The sequence below is a fragment of the Carassius carassius genome, chromosome 24 (assembly GCF_963082965.1).
Source record: "Carassius carassius chromosome 24, fCarCar2.1, whole genome shotgun sequence".
Classification (NCBI taxonomy): Eukaryota; Metazoa; Chordata; class Actinopteri; order Cypriniformes; family Cyprinidae; genus Carassius; species Carassius carassius.
Window position 1 is genome coordinate 8,723,601 of NC_081778.1, and position 16,614 is coordinate 8,740,214.

Consider the following 16,614-nt stretch of genomic DNA (forward strand, 5'->3'; position numbering starts at 1 on the left):
AAAATAAAAAAACAAAAACAATACCTACTGTAATATAAAGAATGTCAAGCATTATCACAAAAAATAATAAAATCTTAATCCTTAATTTGACATTCTAGAAGTACAGTTATATTCAGAAAAATAAATAATAAAGGGATTCCAGATCTCAGAAAACTTACCAGTGTTACCCTTTAACGTATACCTAATTTTTTCCAAATGAATGAAACTCATGACATCTCTCAACCAGTCATCGAAAGATGGAGGGAGTTTTTGTTTCCACAGCAGGAGAATGCGCCATCTGGCTAATAATGTAAAAAAAAAAAACAAAGAACTTTGCAGTATTTCCAGGCAAATCAGTGACTTCTCAATCTGTTTCTTTGTCACTAAAGAAAAACAATTAAAGATTGATAGCCAAAAATAATTTAACGATGGACATGTCCAAAACATATGCATTAAGTCTGCCGGGGCCTGATGGCAACGGTCACAGAGAGGATCAATACCAGGCTTGATTTTTGCCAATCTCACTTTTGTCCAGTAAATTCGATGAATAAATTTAAACTGGATAAGACTATGACGTGCACAAATAGAGGAGGTATGAACATGGGACAGAATCTGGTTCCAAGTCTCATCATCAAATGTAAGACAAAGATCCGACTCCCATTGTTGTTTAATGAGAGAGGAAGTGGAAATGGAGGAAATTAGCTTGTACAGTCGTGGCCAAAAGTTTTGAGAATTACATAAATATTGGAAATTGGAAAAGTTGCTGCTTAAGTTTTTATAATAGCAATTTGCATATACTCCAGAATGTTATGAAGAGTGATCAGATGAATTGCATAGTCCTTCTTTGCCATGAAAATTAACCTTTCCACTGCATTTCATTGCTGTCATTAAAGGACCTGCTGAGATCATTTCAGTAATCGTCTTGTTAACTCAGGTGAGAATGTTGACAAGCACAAGGCTGGAGATCATTATGTCAGGCTGATTAAGTTAGAATGGCAGACTTGACATGTTAAAAGGAGGGTGATGCTTGAAATCATTGTTCTTCCATTGTTAACCATGGTGACCTGCAAAGAAACGCGTGCAGCCATCATTGCGTTGCATAAAAATGGCTTCACAGGCAAGGATATTGTGGCTACTAAGATTGCACCTAAATCAACAATTTATAGGATCATCAAGAACTTCAAGGAAAGAGGTTGAATTCTTGTAAAGAAGACTTCAGGGCATCCAAGAAAGTCCAGCAAGTGCCAGGATCGTCTCCTAAAGAGGATTCAGCTGCGGGATCGGAGTGCCACCAGTGCAGAGCTTGCTCAGGAATGGCAGCAGGCAGGTGTGAGCGCATCTGCACGCACAGTGAGGCGAAGACTTTTGGAAGATGGCCTGGTGTCAACAAGGGCAGCAAAGAAGCCACTTCTGTCCAAAAAAAAACATCAGGGACAGATTGATCTTCTGCAGAAAGTATAGTGAATGGACTTCTGAGGACTGGGGCATATTCTCCGATTAAGCCCCTTTCCGATTGTTTGGGGCATCTGTAAAAAGGCTTGTCCGAAGAAGAAAAGGTGAGCGCTACCATCAGTCCTGTGTCATGCCAACAGTAAAGCATCCTGACACCATTCTTGTGTGGGGTTGCTTCTCATCCAAGGGAGTGGGCTCACTCACAATTCTGCCCAAAAACACAGCCATGAATAAAGAATGGTACCAAAACACCCTCCAACAGCAAGTTCTTCCAACAATCCAACAACAGTTTGGTGAAGAACAATACATTTTCCAGCACGATGGAGCACCGTGCCATAAGGCAAAAGTGATAACTAAGTGGCTCGGGGACCAGAATGTTGAAATTTTGGGTCCATGGCCTGGAAACTCCCCAGATCTTAATCCCATTGAGAACTTGTGGTCAATCCTCAAGAGGCGGGTGGACAAACAAAAACCCACTAATTCTGACAAACTCCAAGAAGTGATTATGAATGAATTGGTTGCTATCAGTCAGGATTTGGCCCAGAAGTTGATTGAGAGCATGCCCAGTCGAATTGCAGAGGTCCTGAAAAAGAAGGACCAACACTGCAAATACTGACTCTTTGCATAAATGTCATGTAATTGTCGATAAAAGCCTTTGAAACGTATGAAGTGCTTGTAATTATATTTCAGTACATCACAGAAACAACTGAAACAAAGATCTAAAAGCAGTTTAGCAGCAAACTTTTTGAAAACTAATATTTATGTAATTCTCAAAACTTTTGGCCACGACTGTATAGGGTAGACAACACACCTCTTTTATTTAAGGCTACTTCAAGAATCTGATCGAGCGTAGATTTGGGGGGAAGATTAGGAAAATCAGGGAATGAGTTTTTAACAAAATTTCGAAGTTGCAAATATAAATATATAAACAATAATAATATAAATAATATACAATAATATAAACAAATATATATATATATATATATATATTAAATAAATTATTTCGTTATGCTTTCATGTTTAATGCATTGTAGTTGTCCTTTCGTGATCGCGATACGCAAAAGGTGAAGCTGTCTCTTTAATTGCCCACTTTGCTTGAGTGCGTGCTTCCCGCTCAGAAATTTTGTTAGCTGACTTTCTGAGACGGCTTTAGGTAACGTAAAAATAAGTGTCCATTTTTAATCATCATGGACATAAGAAAATGGCACAAGAATGCACAAACATCTACATCGCAAACATAACAAAACGACACGGATGAAATAACACCACTTGCCACTGCCGATGACAGCAGCGAATCCCGCCCTACAACTTCTCTTTCACCGCATGTCACCCATGATAAATCACAGCCGTTTGAAGGAAGGTTACAGTACTGAATATATTTGGATTAGCTTCTTCCTCCTCCTCCGAATCACAACCTGTAAGTATTATTATTAATAATTGTAGCATGCTCAATAAGTATTTTGTGTAACGTTATGTGTGTTGTGTAACGTTAAGCTAGCGCAGCTTCTTGGTCTTTTGCTGTCAATTGTTTTGAACTGCTTGTCGTTGTTATTGGAGTTGTCATAAAGAATATAGCAGCAATACCTTGGTGTAATAACGTTACTGCAGCAGTGCTTTATCAATATGTTTATGCATAATGCTAACAATGAATGACTGATTGGGTGTTGATGTGTTGTCATGGTTGTCATATTGTACAGACCCAGCAGTCAGCGCTAGTGCATTATGGGTAATTGTTTGTTGGGAGTTGAATTATGCGTTATTCCAGCAATATGGTTGGGGTTTGTGTTAGTAAAGTTACGTGTGTTTATGTTCAAGTTAGGTTGGATGTTCTTGGTACATTTTCTGCCTTATGTAAAAATGTGTCTCTCACCGTCATGGAGAGAGACGTGTGTAAGACAGTGACTTTTGGCCATTCTAAGAGTGTACAATTGAAGTTGAAGCCGGTTACAACAGGGGTATCACCACAGTGTAGGTAGGCTATGTGTGGCATGTTTTAATGTTTTGCAAAGTGAAGATTGCTGCTTGTTTACATGCTATTCTATAATTTACTGCCAGATCGTATATTGTTTAACATAACAGCAATTACAGTAGTATTGTTGTATACAACATCCCCAATTTTGAGATACTATGTTTCAGACTGATGACTGAGCTATTTCCTACGATTATGTAAGCAGCACCCTCACTATATTCAGAAGCACCCTCAGTGATTTGGTTCTAGAACCGGGCCTGGAGCCGACCAACGAGTAAAATCTTTCTGAACTCGCTGGAGGAGCGTAGTGTAATTATCCTTGAATAAATCTAAACACTTACGTGTAATTGTTACTCCTAAATATTTAAAACTATGTGAAGTGACTTTAAACATTGAAGTATTCATTGGTACATCAGAAACTTAAAAATTTATTGGAAATAACTCACTTTTGTTTATATTCAGTTTATAGCCAGAAAAGAGGCTAAAGGAGATTATAATTCTCAGAGCTTCGGGTAAAGAAACAACCGGATCAGAGATATAGAGCACCACATCATCTGCATATAATGAGATTTTATGAACAGCACCAGCTCTCCTAATTCCCTGTATAGCCTTCTCACTACGAATGGCAATTGCCAATGGTTCAATTACCAATGCAAAAAGCAAAGGTGAAAGTGGACAGCCTTGTCTAGTGCCACGTTTTAAGGGGAAAATAGAGGAGGATACACCATTGGCCCGAACAGAGCATACTGGGGAAGAATATAAAAGTTTTATCCAGGATATGAATGTGTGGCCAAAGCCGAATTTCTGTAATACATAGAAAAGGCACCCGATCAAAGGCTTTCTCTGCGTCAAGCAGAAGAAGAGCCTCTGATGGATGAGAGTTAGAGGAATAAATTATATTAAATGCCCTTCTAATGTTATGAGACAGTAATCTATTTTTAATAAACCCAGTTTGGTCACCGTGTATGACTGCTGGTAAAACTGATTCAAGACGCCTTGCGAGCATTTTAGCCAGAATCTTTACATCTACATTCAGAAGACTAATTGGCCTGTACGAGCCACATTCGTGCGGGTCTTTGTCTTTTTTCAAAATCAAAGAAATACAAGACTGACGGAGGGTTGGAGGCAGGCAACCGTTATTGAGTGAATCTAACAGCATGTTTAGGAGTGGTGTTTTAAGTGTTTGAGAAAATGTCTTAAAAAATTCAACAGGAAACCTGTCCGGCCCAGGGGTCTTTCCATTCTGCATGCTCTCAATTGCTAGTACTATCTCCTCTGCGGAAAAAGGTAATTCTAGCTCTTTTCTCATTGCGTTTGTTATTGTAGGTATGGGTAATGATTCAAAGAAATTTTCCATAAGGGACCTATCTGTGGGGGGTTCTGACTTGTATAACAAAGAGTAGTAATCTTTAAATTGTTTAGTAATACTAACAGGGTCAGTGATCAAATGGCTATCGGAGGACCGAATCTTAGATATTAAGTTTTGAGCTGACTTTTCCTTTAACTGAAGTGCAAGAAGTTTACATGACTTGTCACCATGTTCAAAAAATGCATGTTTGGCCTTCAGCAATAACTTTTCAGCCTGATGGGATGATAATATATTAAAATCAGATTGAAGTTTGAGTCTCTTTTTATACATTTCAGGATCTGGAGAAGCTGCATAAGCTGAATTAAGCTGAGCTATCTCCACAGGTAATTCTTCTTGCTTCTTCCTTCTTTGTCTATTTACACAGGCTGAGTATGAAATGACTTGACCCTGAGCATATGCTTTAAAAGATTCCCAAATTATGGAAGGTGAGGTCTCAGGGATGGTGTTTATCTCCAAAATATATCTAATTGATTTTTTAAAGTATCACAGAAAGCCTTATCAGAGAGCAATAAAGAATTAAATTTCCAACTTCGAGAACCCGACATCTTATCCTGAAACTGAAGAGAAAGTAAAAGTGGAGCATGATCAGATATGACAATGCTGGCATAAGAACTGGCCTTTACTTTAGACAGCAATTTCTTGTCTATGAAAAAGTAGTCAATACGGCAGTAATTGTGGTGAACATGAGAGAAAAAGGAGTATTGTCGTGCTGTGGGATATAAAAAACGCCATACATCTGCCTGACCACAAGTCGTCAAAAGCGATTGGAGCATAATTGCCATTTTAGAGGGTTGGGCAGATTTAGTAGATGAACGATCTAAAGAAGGGTTCAGAGAACAATTAAAATCACCTCCCATAATGAGATAGTGTGAGTTTAAGTCGGGGAGTAAAGAAAATGTTTTCTGGATAAAATTTTCATCATCATAATTTGGTGCGGATATATTTGCAAGAGTCACTGTTAAACCATAAAGAAGGCCTGAAACAATAATATATCTACCACCGGAATCAACTAAAGTTTTTGAGGGAGAAAATGGTATACATTTATTGATAATAATTGCCACCCCTCTAGATTTACTGAGAAATTTAGAATGAAAAACTTGACGAATCCATTTCTTACAAAGTCTGGCATGATTTGGGTTTTTTAAGTGGGTCTTAAAAAACCAATTGGCAAAAAACCAATATGAGTATTTAAAAGTTCTAAATGTGATAAGACCTTGTTAAGTTTAATTACATTGTTTAAACCTTTGACATTCCAACTGGTAAAATTTACACATGAATCCCCAGACTGAGCCTTGCTTAACCTAGTGGTCATTGGTTATAATAGCCACCACAAAAATATATAAATAAAGAAAACATGAATACGGCTTTCGTCTTGACAAATATGAAATGACGTGTAAGAAAAAAAAAACACCCATGTACATAAGTAGAACGAACATCACCCATAATACAACACACAAACCGTCTCTCCGCTGAAATTTCGGAGAGAGCTCCACAACAGATTGTAAATATATAAATAAAACGGGAACAAAAGGTTCACAGACCGCATAGCAAAATAATAATAATAAAAGATGCATGGTCTGTACATGTTTATAATGCAAAAAGTCCATAAAGTCTGCTACAGCGCAGTACTACAGTACCACTACTAATCAGGCCACATACCTGGCTCAGATAGGGCTTATACTCCGAGTAGAACCTTGTCCAATACAGGTTATTTACCTGCGTCCACAGCAGCTACTTCGCTTGACTGCCTAGGTTTAACAACGGTGACAATGAACATAGACACAGCTTCGGGCCTGTCAAAGCTGTGCGATTCGCCGTTGAATGAAAGTAGAAATCTGCAGGGATACAGCATCCTGAATTTGACACCAGCTTCATGTAATTCCGCCTTGACTACTTTAAACTGATCACGTCGTTTCTTGAGTTCCACAGAAAAATCAGGAAAAATCTAAATCTTGCATTCCTTGTAGCGCACACAATCAAATGCTCTCCAGCGTTGTATACGCAGTCTTAAATTATTATGAATATGTAATGTTCCCATTTACTATTGAAAAGAAATAAAAATTTACGGAGCACCTCCCGGGCGCGCCTCACTCACTCAACTGCATGCCGGAAGTCGTTAGTTTATTTTTTGTATTTAAACTGTAGTTACCTAAAGGAAACAGCATTATGTAATAAAGACTAGCATACTTATTTTGAGACTGTTAAAGTGGTAATTGTTAAAAGTAATGTTTTGCATGTAAAAAAAATGGTCTTCATTATGCCCATGCCATGAGTTAACTACACAGAAGCCTGCTTTTTTGAGGAGGCGATTTTCTCAGCTTCTTCAGATGAGAGGGAAAGATGGTTTTAAGGCAAGTAAACTTCAAAAAACCATCATGTTAAAGTTTTTTATTCTTTTTAAGACTAAAAGAAGGTTTGTTTATGTAGATGTTGAAAGCCAGATACAGAAGATAACGTCAATCTTTTGAGACTGATGTGAGTTATTTGTAGAAAATGAATGTTTCTTTTGTGTCCTGCCTGTTTACTTCACATTTTGATGCAACAACAGTGTGATTATGTGCTCATTTCATGAAAACCATTGATGTCTGTTTTTCATTGCAGAACTCAAACCAACTTTGGAGTTGTCTGATTTGGAGAGTCCTCATTCTTGGTCTTCCTTTCTTAAAGGAATAGTTCACACACACACACACACACACACAAACATTACTTTCCCTCGTGTCATTCCAAACCTAAAAGACTTAAATACTTCATTCTGTGTGCATTGAATTTATTTAATACACAAGTTTCACAATTTGAGTTGAAATACTGAAATAAGTGAACTTTCCACACATTCAAATTTATTGAGATGCACCTGTATCAGTGATGCGCGGGTCAATGTATTAATAACCCGCACCCGACCGAAGTTTTCAACTAACCCGCCCGCAACTCGGACCGCAAAAAAAAAAATATATATATATTGTAGCCTACCCGCTTCCTGACCCGCATTTTTAAAAAGAAGTAAATGCTCATCGTAGCGTCATTGGGCCATAGGAACGTAGGCAAAACTAACTTGGCAAAAAAAAAAATATATATATATATAATTTTGTCAAGAATTATAGAAAATCGTCAGTAAGCTCATAATTTGTACTAAAATAGTCTAGTCTGGCTATGTCTATTTGTATGTTTCTGCAAGGTCAGCAGACATATGGCTCGGGTTTGTTCCAATCAGAGCTCGTGAGCGGAGAGCGCATTTCTGAATATCCCGATCCGCTCACTAATTCCGTGGGGTCTTGCTCAGCCCAGAATGGCCTGCAGGTTCGAAAATATGTCATTTAATTGTTTAGTAATAAACTGGTGTTTTCTGTGTTGATGCAAAGATGAAATTGACAATGCAGACTCGCCATGAACACCAGAGAGAAATGCACATTATATATGGATTACATAATCAGAGAGTAGCCCATTTATTTTGGTTTTGATATTTTCGTTTAAAAGAAGACATTTCAAGCTTTCTGTAATATATAGCCTATATTTCTCAAATCTATGAGGCACACGCTGAGTTTAGTTCACATGCAATGCAAGTGATCCTGCTGGCGCCTTATTACATTGTCTGCTAGGCTATATATTTGCTTCTTATTTATTAAATACGGGCAACTGATTTATAAAACATTGATCAAAATTAAGATACAATTTATACAAAACGAAAATCTTTTAAAAATAGTTTTCTATAAAACAAAACTTAATGAAGTCGTCAATATCATGTTTTACCAAAAACAGCACTGTTGCTCCCCATGCAGTCTTCTTTGCCGCCTCCATCTCTACGTTGAGACTGAGCTTGTGCGTCATCTTCATGCCAGTTATTCAGCCAATAAAGTGTAGGCCTATGTATTTCAAAAATGTGTCTAGTATTACATAAATGACAAAGGTTTAATTGGCATTTTTATTTCAAAGGACCCGACCGACCGCGACCCGAATATCATTAAAAATATTTTTGGATGACTCGTAACCGCGGGCAACTGCGGGCGACCGCAGGCACCCGCTCATTTTGGATCAACCCGCGCATCACTGATCTGTATGTACTGCACTCAGAAAATAATTATTCATCAGTTGCAGTAGCTTATTGTAATCTGATTATTATTATAATAATTATTATTATTATTTTCTGGTAGTACTATTGTTAGAACAAAAAATGGATTACAGTAAAATTTAAAGCATGTGGAATAAACATTCACATTCCCTTTGTTATATTTTATTTACTTTACTTTAAATGACTTAAATAGTGTTGGATAATTCATAAAATGATGGAAAATCATAAAATCAAAAACCTTATACAAACTAAAAAAAAATATTTTCTTTTTTACAAAAATTCTAAGTACAGTAGATACATTAACTTATACATCAGTTGAGCCTTTTAAATTCTTTAAAAATAAAAACTATTTCTCTGTGTCCATTAAACCATTACAAGACTGAAGTTGCTGAAGTATTTTTGATTTTTACAAACTCACATATGTAGTACTGTGTGGTTCCACAATCTACCTGGCTCCAGGCTCCAGTAATACCAAGCTGCACACAGTCACCTTTACCCATGCGTGGGCTCTGCAGAGACCCAACTGTGCTATTCAAGAAGGGGTTACCATCAACATACATGTACCCCACCTCTGTCACCCCTACCTGTAGCCCTATGAACACATGAGTAAGATCAGCTTCTCTGATATAGTCAGCCAGCAAGGTGTTCGTCTCTGTAGTTCTGGGCATAGCAAGAGACCCCCCACGTAACTTGCAGTTTAGAAGTGAGTCTTGATACCTCCGTGCCTCTGTCACCAGGAGGTAAAACATTTTCTCTGTTTCCCTGATACCTAGAACCACTTTAATAAAATTGACAAAACGTATTAATGGTTAATTAATACGGTTAACTATCAAATCAAGTGGATTTTTAATAGTATAGATAGAAGAATGCAACTTATTTCAATATTTCAAGACTTCATACATCCACTAAAATTTACATTTATTTGAAAGTCATTGTAAAAATAAGTGGCATTATTTCATGAAAAGTTCTAGAAACATTTATTAATGATGCCTCTTAGAGTTATGAGAAAAACAATAACACCTTTCAATCTTACTATAAAATTATATTATTTGCTGCATAATCGTGAAATCATGGAAATGGCATGTTTGTCATATAAATATTAAATCAATATCAGAGTCAAACAAGCAAATTTGAGGATTTAAAAATGCAAGTCTTACCATTCTTAAGAAACTTAACAGCATTTTTCAGTTTGCTTATATTGATGTTCATCTGTCCGACAACCTTTCTGTACCTCCCACAGTCACAGGTAGTACCTGTCACACGTATTATGCAATCTTTAGGCTGTGTTAGATCACCGATAATAATAATAATAAAAATTAAGATCTTATGCTTACTGAAAACACTCATATGCTTTGACATTTACCAGGTTTTCCTTTTAATCCTGGGAGACCATTAATTCCATCTTGTCCCTTGTCACCTGTTTACAGTAACATTTTAATATAAACAACATACTGCAAAATATAAAGTGTCATTTAACTAAGCATAATCCAGATATTTTTATAGAATCTAGTAATAACACTGAATAACCAGTAGATGGCAGCAGTGCAAATACTTCAATGTTTGTTTAGAACTAACTGTGATTTCCCCTCCCCTCCCCTTTCCTCCCTCCATAGTATATGTAAATAAAGCACAAATAAACAAAGAGCATTCAGTCATTTCTTAGTCTATTTACCTCTCATTCCATTAGGGCCCATTTTTCCGATTCTTCCCATCTCTCCTTTTTCTGCATATCTGCCGGTCAGGCCTGTGGAAGATGAAGTTAACTGGTCTCCTGACTTCATGAAAAATTGTCTCACAATGCTTTTTTTTAAAGAAAATAAGCACACTATCAAAGCAAAATAAATCTTATTACATGCATACTGTTTTAGCCTCAAACATTAATTTTGTGTGTGACAAAATTGTTTTGTGTAGGCAGTCTTAGATATAAAACTGAATAAATTTTTCCAGCTTGCGAAAAGGTTTGAAGAGTTATTTTTGAGACTGCTTGTGACATCCTCAGACTAAATTTCCTAAGCAAATATCCATCTGGAGAAGGGTATTAGGCATTCCTGAGTTTCACAAAACAGTAACAGGATACAATTACTTTCATGTCTGTACTGTCATTCAATATAATTTCTGTGATTACTCATTCTTGACATTGACATTCCCATACATATTTTTCTGTACGCATCTTTGTTTTTTGTTTTTTACAGAAGAATGTGTTTCTGTTGCTGTTTGCCATCTGCAGTATATGTGGAAAAGGTAAAACAAACCATTTAAATGTCTCAGAATGACATCCTTCAATACCTAATTTTTAATCTTTGGAACGTTTTCTCTGTTTATTATTGTGAATTATATTTTTTTTTGCTTTGAGGGTGTGAGGTTGATTGAAAACTGAAATAATTATTTTCTGTACCCCCTTTTTTAAGCCATGTCTTCTATGGTTTTTACAGATCTAGCTGTCTGTTATAGTTATTGTAAACAGCCAACTTAATGGCTAAAACTTAATGTGTTTACTCTTTACAGTGATTTTTTTTTTTCTTATGTAAGTCTTCCTGGCATTTCTGCTCTTTTTGGCATCATTTATTTATTTATTTATTTATTTTTAGTAAAGTATGTTTATGTGTGTAAGAAAGGGCATCTTCCTGTGATCCTAGTTTCAGGCCCTCTTGTACTAATTCAGTAAACAGCTTGCCTGGAAGAGGGTTGTCTGCTGCACTACAGGTTACACTTCCATCTTTAAACACATGGAAACATTAGCCCTTGGCCAGAGTTAACACATCTGCCTGCTTCTGACGTGACTTCCCTCAAGGGAAGATGTGGTCTGGCAGAAACAGACTTTCTACCAGCTATACTTTAATGCCCAGTGAGGGCAAATATATAGCAAACAACTAATTTCAGGTCAAAATAGAATGTATGCTATTCTGCAACTCTGGAAAAGCCTTCCTGAAAATGTTTGGGCCTCAGACATACTGTCAGTTTAAATCTGGAATAAAGACACATCTCTTTAGCCAAGATTACATATACTGTAACATCTCATAACCAAGTATTACAGTTATGTCTGTGCACATAATCATCTTGGTCTAAAATAATATGAACAGTGGCTATGCTAATCCTTCTAAATTACTTTCCTATTGGGATGTCCATGTCAAGTATACTAGAGACCTCACTAGTTCCAGTTTGGATGCAGCTTTACTGCAGGTGATGCCAAAATAGATACACAAGACTGACATAATACTTTCCTTAAACCGCAATTGGATTGAAAAATGTGACATTTTCCATTAACAAAGAAAGAGCAACTACACTAGAAAATTAATTAAACTGCACTTTAAAATCAATATTTTATTATATATTTGAGCTGTTTGCTCTCATTGGATACTTTTGGCTAAGAAAAGTAAACCGCCATACTTTAACCAACTTCCCTTTAATCTATCACTGATTTGTTATATAACAAACCAACAACGTCTCAGAGACCTCGCTGGCCAGGTGGGCCGGTTTTCCCCATTCTTCCCTCTTCACCTTCTGCTCCCACCTCACCTGGATAGCCTGTTATTTGAAGAGGCAAAGTTAGAGATTGGGAACTCTCAAAAGAAAATTTACAGACAGAACTGTTTGGGATGGGTCTTACCCAAACAAGCTTCTCCATTACATCACAGCTGTTTAAATATAGACAGTTATTCAATATCTAGGAGGGTGAGTTTATTGGCATTGCTGAAACTATGAACCGAGGGGAAATACATAATATATCATGAAAATAAATATATAATATACATATATATATAACCCTAACTTTCTTTCTACACACACACAGTCACACACACACACACACACACTCATTCCCAGAAATCACATCAGTTCCTATGAGCATGCTGTTATGCATGGTATTTACAGCATTATAGTTCTAAATGATATCCCTTGCTGAGAATGTGATCCTATATATAATAGAACATAATTTTAACATAGGCACATTGTTGGGTTTACAAGCAGGGTTCCTGTAATAAATGAATAATGCAAGAAGCTACTCTAGCACATTAAATTGATAATTTCATCTACAGTATATTCTCAGCCTTATAACAACCAACAGAAAGCCAACTATAGAAAAAGTGGTAACCTGCAATTGTTACCTTATAAAGCTATTTATACCCGATCTTACTTTTAAATTAAATTTTGTTTGTGTAACATAATACATTTAGATACATTCAGTAATGTCATGTAATAATAGTAATTATTATTATTATTATTAATAATAATAATAATAAAATAGTGTTCATGATAGTAATTTTTTTGTACTGGTAAATTAAAATCTGTACTATTGACTATCTGTAAGGTGATAAAACGCCATTTTTTTCCATAAAAATAAATATATATATATAAAAAAAACTAAAACAAATACCTTTAGATCCAGGGAGAATGCTATTGGAGCAGACTTCAGTTGTAGTACAATAAAGGTATACATTACAAAGAAATAGAAATAAAAAAAGATTTCTGCTGAAATGTTGTCCATCCATGACATGCACTGAAAACAAACTTCACTCTGTTCTCAAGAGAAGAGTGAAAAGGGAGTTTTACTTATGTTTACCAGACCTTATCATATCAGTGTTTAGTTTTCAAACAACACTGTCCAGAACGCAGAATCTCCTCACACTTCAAGTGAGGAATTTGGTTGTGTTAAGAAGTGTTGCCATCCTAAAGATAATTTCTGTTAGAATGTACAAATATACATACAAATTATTTGAATTCAAATATATAGATTTAAAAAAGGATTATCACATTGCAAAATGTTAAAATAATAGTCTAAATAGTTTTGTTGTCTGTTATTCATCTAGTGTGTACAAACTGCAAAACAAAAATGGACCCCAATCTTTCACCCAAACACTTTCTGGATGTTTAGTTAGTCACTGTTTTTACATATGCTAATAGTAATATTTAAAAACTGTCAACTTACCACTTAATGTCAAATTACAGTCTAATACCACACTATAGTGGTTAACAATTGTAATGTTGAGTTGAGTGTTTTATTATTATTGGTTGTACCAGCAATAACAATGGCTAAAAAGTACATTACATAGATGACCTCAATCAGGTTTAGATTATAAATAATAACGAGTTTCATATTATTGCATCAGGTATTTAAAAATTTGGGATGAAAGAAATAAAATGACAACATTTTAGTGATTCGAGAACATTTCATATGGCTACATCATATAATGTGTTGGAACACATCTACTGAAATTACAAAGGCAGAAATTAAGAAAAAAATTAAATTAAAAAATCCATGAGGCCAATCTGCCATGCCTTCAACCATTCTCACTTTGAACTGGTTGAGGAATTTGGGAGGACACAGTGGTCATTGTGAACTTATGACTCATACTTGGCTCATAACTTGGATGTGATTGTTCGTCTCTTGGTCATTTCTGTAGAATTTCTAATATAATTACATTCACTCTTTTGACCTCATGATGAATAATGCATGAGTTAGTACTGTGTTTTAGGGGCTTAAGATTTCCTGTGAGGAAACATACAGCAAAATGTCTTGGTAGGGAAGATTCTTCTCATGAATTGTGATTCCCCTTCCTTTTTAGTCTTCATAAATAGAAACTGTGGTCAAGGCTAGGCTGTTAATTTTGAATGCGTTAAGATCTAAAATCTCAACATTATTTGATTCCCCCAATGGCCATCTTGCTTGTGGCCAACTTTGTGCACAGCTTGGGTATGACTCTGTGCAGAGGTATTATTGTAGGGACTAATTCTTTACATGTGGTTTAATGGTAACCCTCTCATTTAGCTGGTGAAGTACATTATGATTCACACCACAAGAGCGAAGGGGTTTAAGGGGATGGCAGTTATATCATGCTACTAATTACTTGCAGTCTAGTCTAGTCTGAGAATGATGCATAAATAAATAAATTAAAACTAATGGCTTGCTTTTACATTTCACATGTCCACATGGTTTAACTAATAAAACATAAAAATAAATAAATAAATAAATTCAACCCTTTTTCAATCTACTGAAGGGTAATTGTAATTCAATGACTAGTTTGAACCATTTATTTTTGGATTTGGAGGACTGGAAGAAATTGCTACAGTAATTAATTTCGCTCTCATTTTGTTTTGGTTTCTCACTATCACTATCGTTGGCAGAACTTTATTTTTCATGTGCCAACTCATGTAAGTTACTCTAGTCAGGTCAGGTCAGGTCAGGTCAGGTTTAGGTCATGTCTTGTAAAGCCCTGTTCTGGCTTGATATCTGTCCAGTTGACATGTGCCTGCTGTATATCTCTTTCTATCTGGCCCCAGACTGTCCACCTTGTTTTGGACTCTGGTGTCAGCCCTTTGGAAATGTTGTATTACTGGACTGTGTCTGGCTCCTGACCCTTACACCTGACCCTTGACCCTTCACTTTTCTGCTATTCACCAGTCCAGAGACCACTTTGTCTGGTAATGACTTAACGTAATGTCTTATTTTTGATTTCAATAAATGTTATTTAAATTGCCTTTGCTCTTGGGTCCTCCACTCATTTCCTGACACTGACAGACTAAACATCCAGTCCACTTAAAAATAAATAAATAAAAATAACAGAGATTTGTATTTGTTTTATAATCATGCACTTTGTCTTTGCTATAAACATAACCATAAACTGCATTCAGTCAGCAGAATTGCTAAAATTATTTTCAGACAGGTTTCGGTAACACTTTCTATGAAGCCCGTATTTATAATACATTAAAAGGGTATTTTTAAGGAATTGTAATGAATGCATAATGCATTATAAAAACCTTAGAATATGTTGTATGATCCCATGAATATTCATAAAAACAGTTTTAATATATTAGAGTATGATGATTTATACACAATGAACACATTGCATCCATTTTTACGATGGATTATATTTCTCATAGATATAATGAATTATAAGTCTCATATCTTGCCATTTTTCTTATGCTACTTTACCTAAAGTGGTCAAAGACCACTTTTAAGTAGTAGTAGTAGTAGTAGTAATAATTATAATAATAAATTATCTCAAACAGCCATAAGATTAAATATTAGATCAGATGAATGTGTAACATTTGCTTTGAACTACTTGTATTATAATATCAGTTTGATTATTTTGATGGCACCCTTTAGACAGCTGTTGATAAGTAGATCTGAAACTACATATCAACTAGCGGTGATTAGGTTTTTATTTATCACAGTGGCTAAATTAACAAATAACCAGACGCCACCTGATTCAAATATTCCATCAACGTTTAATAGTAATGACTTTATGAATTTCTTCACTGATAGATTTAGATTAAGCTTCTTAATTATCTAAGATAACAGAGTGTGTTAAAAATGTAAAAGATTGGATGACCAATAATTTTCTCCTATTAAATTCAGATAAGACAGAGATAATAATTATTGGACCAAAAAACAGTACACTGAATCTAGCAGACTACAGTTTGCAACTAGACGGATGTACTGTTACTTCCTCAACAGTCAAAAATCTGGGTGTTATACTAGACAGCAACTTATTTCCATATTTCCCATGTTACAAAAACTGCATTCTTCCATCTTAGAAACATTGCCAAGCTACAAAACATGTTACCTGTTTCTGATGCAGAAAAGCTAATTCATGCATTCATGACCTCTAGACTGGACTATTGTAATGCACTTCTAGGTGGTTGTCCTGCATCTACAATAAACAAACTACAGGTAGTCCAAAATGCTGCACTAGAGTCCTTACCAGGTCAACAAAATATGATCATATTACCCCAATTTTACAGTCTCTGCACTGGCTACCTATTAAGTTCCGTATCAGTTACAAA

At 35.7% G+C, this 16,614-nt stretch overlaps 1 protein-coding gene across 1 annotated transcript; it reads right to left on the bottom strand.

Moving 5' to 3' along the window:
- Positions 1–9,095: 9,095 nt before the first annotated feature.
- colec10 (collectin sub-family member 10 (C-type lectin)) lies at positions 9,096–13,350 on the bottom strand. Its single transcript, XM_059508673.1, has 6 exons — positions 13,205–13,350; positions 12,286–12,357; positions 10,505–10,576; positions 10,196–10,249; positions 9,990–10,085; positions 9,096–9,610 (listed from the first exon to the last, which is right to left on the bottom strand). Exons 1-6 carry the CDS (start codon positions 13,317–13,319, stop codon positions 9,204–9,206), a joined length of 816 nt encoding a protein of 271 aa, XP_059364656.1. The 5' UTR covers positions 13,320–13,350; the 3' UTR covers positions 9,096–9,203.
- Between the last annotated feature and the right edge of the window lie 3,264 nt (positions 13,351–16,614).

Excerpts from the sequence above, each read along its gene's own strand:
- colec10 (XM_059508673.1), bottom strand. The coding sequence starts at position 13,319 with ATGGATGGACAACATTTCAGCAGAAATCTTTTTTTATTTCTATTTCTT. Across the intron at positions 12,358-13,204 it reads CATTCTCCCTGGATCTAAAG|GCTATCCAGGTGAGGTGGGA; the intron begins GTATTTGTTTTA and ends TTCAAATAACAG. Across the intron at positions 10,086-10,195 it reads AGGATTAAAAGGAAAACCTG|GTACTACCTGTGACTGTGGG; the intron begins GTAAATGTCAAA and ends TACGTGTGACAG.